This window comes from Vicia villosa, linkage group LG6 (assembly GCF_029867415.1).
Source record: "Vicia villosa cultivar HV-30 ecotype Madison, WI linkage group LG6, Vvil1.0, whole genome shotgun sequence".
NCBI lineage: Eukaryota > Viridiplantae > Streptophyta > Magnoliopsida > Fabales > Fabaceae > Vicia > Vicia villosa.
In genome coordinates, this window is record NC_081185.1 from 73196420 (window position 1) to 73202166 (window position 5747).

The 5747-nt window shown below is 32.4% G+C and overlaps 1 protein-coding gene across 1 annotated transcript; it reads right to left on the reverse strand.

Annotated features, from left to right (window-relative positions):
* Nucleotides 1–4198: 4198 nt before the first annotated feature.
* On the reverse strand, nucleotides 4199–5005 carry LOC131613865 (F-box/kelch-repeat protein At3g06240-like). The gene has a single exon (XM_058885503.1). It carries the CDS (start codon nucleotides 5003–5005, stop codon nucleotides 4199–4201), a length of 807 nt encoding a protein of 268 aa, XP_058741486.1.
* Between the last annotated feature and the right edge of the window lie 742 nt (nucleotides 5006–5747).

The following is a 5747-nucleotide window of genomic DNA, read 5'->3' on the forward strand; positions in this document are numbered from 1 at the left end:
TTTGTTTTTAACCAAACCTACGAAAGCGCTTTTGTGAATAAGCGCTGTTGTAGGTGCGCTTTTAAAAGCCAATTTTGGCGTAGTGAGGCCACTCCAAAGCGCATCGTCCTCCACGAGAATTCTCCACTTCCACTTACTTAACAAAGCGTCCTCCACGAGAATTCTCCACTTCCACTTACTTAACAAAGCGACATTCATAACTTCCGCATTCTTAACTCCTAGACCTCCTTCATCTTGTTTTTTGCACACGGTATCCCAACTAACCCAATGAATAGACCTCATATCATTGGATCATGTATAGTGTTCGCTCGTTATTAAGTATATTCGGCCCAGACCAGAACAAATATACATTTAATAATTACATTTTATAACTTCTTTCATCTTTCATTTGAAGAAATTAACCATGAAAAATATATTTTCAAGTATTGAAAATTATAAATGTTATTATTATAGTAGAAGCCGATATAAACAACACCCGAAATTGATAAGTAGCTTATCGTAATTCCACCTAGGAAGAAGTTCTAATGGAATAGTACAATGCAATGAATTAAAAAAATTAAAATTTATTTATAATAGGAAATAAAATGAAATACTATATTTCTATAAATAAAATCATTTTATTTTAACGCTTTAGCTTTTAATAAAATGAAATACTATTTTTCTACAAATAAAATCATTATTTTTTTTAATTTCCTTATAAAGTTTGTTTTATCTTAATTAAAATTTGATATTTCTATAAAAAATATTACGTATGTAATTATTCTTTTTTGGTAAATAATTTAAAAATAGTAAACAATTAAGAGAATTAGATCAGCCGAACGGATAATCTCAAATTATGCTCTAAACTGTTTACTTCGTGGTTAAGTTTTAAAACACTCAATTTTCTCTTCTGCTCATATTCACAATTCTACCAATTTTAAATTGTTTACTTAGCCTATAAGTTGGATAAGTTTTTTTCTCATATCCACAATTCTACCAATTTGAAATTGTTTACTTAGCCTATAAGTTTGTTAAGTTTTCTGCTCATTTTCTTTCAACCAAAACGATATTGTCTTGTTGCCTCTCGATGGTCGTACTACAAATATGCCGCCCACCCCGCAATTATTCTTCCCTTATCACCTTATTGAACAACTCATATCATTCTTTCCTGTGAAATCTCTTATGCGATTCAAGTGCGTTTCCAAGTCAGGGAACACACTCATATCTGATCCCACATTTGTCCAACTGCACCTTCAACGGTCACAAAGAAATAGGAACCTACTACTCACATACGGTAATTATGGGGATTTCGGTTTCGTATCCTTACCTATAAGTCATTTACTGGATAATACATCCATCACCCTTTCCTCTCACCAATTGAAACACAACGAGCGTCCCGGAGTCATTGGTTCATGCAACGGATTGATCTGTTTGTTTTATTATACCACATCCATTTCCTGGTTCCGTGTTTGGAACCCAGCCACTGGGACAATGTCGGATAGATTAGGATATTTTCACAAACCTCGATCCAAATTTATGCCTGGACCGCTTGGATACACATTTTTTTATGATATTTCAACAGAAAATTATAAGATTGTGGCGTTTGGTTATAGATTTATAAGGGTTTTTTGTTTTAATCATAATGTTTGGAGAGAAATTCAAAGTTTACCCGACAAAATAGTTATTGTTGATCATCTTCAATACAATAAAGGTGTGTGTTTGGATGGCACTTTGATTTGGTTGGCCATTCTAAATGAATTCCCATATAACGATTGGCGGGATACTTTTTCTATTGTGAGATATTTGATTATCTTGCTGGATCTTTCTACGGAAACATGTAGAGAGTTGCTGCCTCCTCCGGTTTTTGATGAAGTCTCTGATGTTGTTGATCCAAGTATTTCTGTGTTGAGGAATTGCCTTTGTTTTTTTTATAAGTTTAAACGTACCCATTTTGTTTTATGGCAGATGACTCAATTTGGAGTTGAAGAATCTTGGACTCAACTCTTTAAAATAAGTTATGAGAATCTTCAAATAGAGCATTTCTTATGTGACTTTTATAGTCGATTGTCACTGTATCCTTTGTATATTTCTGAAAATGGTGCAACACTGATATTGGCAAACAATCGTGAAGACCAAGCAATTATCTATAATTTAAGAGATAATAGAGTTGAGCGAAGAAGAATTACCAATGAAATAAATTGGCGTTTTTTTGAAAGTTATGTGGAAAGTTTGGTTCCAACCAACTGAAAGGAAGTTTAGTTCAAATTTATTCAAGTCCTTGTATTTTGTTTTCAAATCCATGTGATTACATAATAAAGTTTGTTATTGTATTGTTAAATGATTATCTATTGACTTAGTTAACTAGACGATGGTTTTTCCAAAAGCAAATTCAATCTCACTTAATAGACGAAGGATTAAAGAGGGAAACAATCATTTGAGAAAACCATTGAATAGATCATCTGTGTATCTTGCTGGAGTTGTGATAGTTGTGGCATTCTTTAATGTATCAAGAAGTTGATTCCAAGTGGCCGAGTGCTAGTTGCACTCGGATATCTGATGTTGTTCTTTCGTATTTGTTATCTGTCAGTTATTCGTTGGGTTAGTGTTTTGATTTTGGACCGTTGCTTTAATAGTGTTCTGCATTTGTTCCTTGTACTGCTTTCTCTACTAGATGAGCAAACTTAATACAGTAGTCCTTCAGTAGAGCTAGTTCGGATTTTTCATCTTTTTGCAATGCATGACCAATGATTATGCTACAGTGTTAAAATATGCTTCTCAAACAAATTTTACAATAATTGTATGAATGAATTAAATCAGATGCTACTTGGCATAAAAATTTGCATGAAGTATTTATCCACAGAAACTTAAATGCATCTCCTCAAGTGTTTCAACTTCTTTAGCATTTTATACGTAACTATCAAAATACATATCCTTATTGCAGTCTATTTACATTCCAATCATTAAACATGACGTTATAACCTGTGATACAATATAGGCATAGCTGCTTAACATTTGCAGAAGCATACAAGTTTTCATCTTTGTAGAAAGTGCGAGTCATGATTTTGTAATAATTTGGGGATAAAATTCAGAAAGGTAGAAAGACAAAAAAAAATTTAAAAAAATTAAATTGTGTATATAGCTAGATACTTTATGGAAAGTGATTTGTGTAATATCAAACAGAACTGTTATATTATTATTGTAAAATACGTTCAGGAAGCACTTTTTAGCTTCCTTAAATAGCGCATGAGACATGACCCTGTAAGTTCATTTGGTAAGGCAACTACATTTCATCGTTGTGGAATATATCTTACCTCTCTATTACTGCAAAATCACCGAGAATTTTTAAGTGCTTTATTTTTGAGACAACACTGAAGGCATAGATTATACCCAGATGATAACGCAAAGTGTGTGCTTGAATAATTTATGAAGAATCAACACCGTTTAAAACGACATAAATATTTAGCAAGAAATTCCTGCAAAGGCTTTCAAAAAGATAAAAATAAAAATGAAAAGGTCCATAAATATATTCCACAAAAAGAGTACTAAAACTAAAGAAAATGTAGTTCCTTAAAGATTATTTCTACCATTCTCTCTTTCAACCATCTGCAAGCAACCATCAATAACACCTAAATGTACTTGAACTTGGGTTGTGGCCCTAAGATTAAAAAAAGAGCCATATTATTATTACACATCAAACAAATATATAAAAGAAAAACATAGCAGAAAAAAATGAGAGCATAATTTTCACAAGCATATCATGAGAGAAACAAATAAAGAAAGTAGTATAAGTGACAAATGGTTTGAGTTATTAAAAATTACATTATCAGGTAGATATTCTTGAACTGATATAAAGCTATAAATAAACATTATCAGGACATTTGAAAATCTTATTTTTAATGTATAAAAGCTCTTTTCAACCATGCATAATGATTTACAATATGGCAACCTGAGCCATCACAACAAGAACACTCACATAAGCTATTAATAAGAATTGCCTAGAATTTTAAAACAACATGGGGCATATTTGGATTGACTTATTTGAGCTTATCTTATTATGACATAAGTTTTTTAACACTGTTTGGAATAGATTATTATGACAGCTTATAGCATTATTCATAAACTTATTTTGCTAAGTTCTCAAAGATAACCATGCAAGTTTTTTCAAAAACTGTTTGTGGTATAAGATTCAAACAATTAAACAAATGAAGAGGAACTTACTTCAACTCGTAGGAACCAAGCTTTCAACATAATTTTGGTTAAACATCCAATTCATTCGCCCCACCATTCTAGTTTTTTCTATTCTATTCTCAAACCAATTATAGACAATCACTTGCAATCTACCATCGGTTTCTCCTTGTACTAGTGCGATGCTGCAATTCTCATAAAGACAAAGTGGAGCCAGAGAACATCCATATTTATTATGAATATCCAAATCCTCATAACTTATTTTAAGAAATTGAGTCCAAGATTTATCAATTCCAAATTCCTTCATCTTCCATATTATAAAATGGGTTTTTTGGGTATGGTGACTAAAATAGAGAGAGTCTTCCAACACATGAATAGTTGGCAAATTAGGTATAACTTCAACAAAATCTTGAGGGGGAAGAAACTTGGTATATGTGTCTATATTCAGATTGAGCGAGATAATCACAATTTGCTTAGCATTCTCACGGACCAACAAGTTAATAGTATCATTCAAATACACAGCGTCACTAAGAAACCTGCGTCTGCATCTGGAATCATAGTCCCATTTCTGTAAAGGACTCATGTGAGGAAGTTTAATAATTTTCAGAACATTACTGAATAAACTAAATATTTCCAACTTGTTTGACTCGAAAAGCACAATCTTATAAGTATCAGTCGAATTATCATAACCAAATGACAACCCGTGAATCCTCGGAAGGGATTGTTGAGCAAATCTAGTAGAGAATAACCTTGAATGGAATTGTTGAACAAATTTGTTAGACAATGTGTTAGTGGCTGGGTTCCATAACTGAAACAAGAATTTTCGAGGAAACTTTGTCATATGCAATAGAAGAAAACAGAATAATCCATTGCAGGAACCAATGAATTGGTATTGATAGTCGGGATCGGATGGGAAGTAATTTTTGGTGGAACATATTATGGAAGGATTGTTTAGTAAAGTATTAAACGAGAAGGGTAGGATATAAGAACCCCGAGACATGCACAGGATTTGTGTGTTTTTCTTGGATTGTTGAAGATGTAGTTTAATGAATTTTGGATCGGAGATGAAAGTGTTCCATGCTTTGCTCACGCATTTCAATTGCATCAAAGATTTGATCGGAAGGTATGATAGGATTTGTAGGATGAGTTCTTCCGGGAGGAACACTAGCGACTTTATCCTAGTGCAGTTGGATTTACGTGACTTGGCGTTACGGCGATTCATGAGAACTTACGGCAGTGTTGAAAGCAGAACCCTAAACGTGTGTATTTGAGGCTCTAAAACTATGCTTGGTGTATTCTTGTTCATTTAAATAGGGTTATTTATTTGGGTTTAACAAAACAGGGTTATTTCTTTCTTCAATTTTAATAGGTTTTTTTTCTTCTTTTTGATGTTTTTTTTTTTAATATGGAATTTAGTGGTGTTATCTTGAACAACCAGCATACAAGCTCACCTCTTTTCGAACTATATTAAATAAAGATTATTGGCTTTAAGAAGTATTTTCTCGGTCTTAAACTATAAGATATTTTAGATATTTTAGGTGAATTAAGAAGCCCAATTAATTTTGCATGAGAAAGATAAATTA

Excerpts from the sequence above, each read along its gene's own strand:
- LOC131613865 (XM_058885503.1), bottom strand. The coding sequence starts at position 5,005 with ATGACAAAGTTTCCTCGAAAATTCTTGTTTCAGTTATGGAACCCAGCC.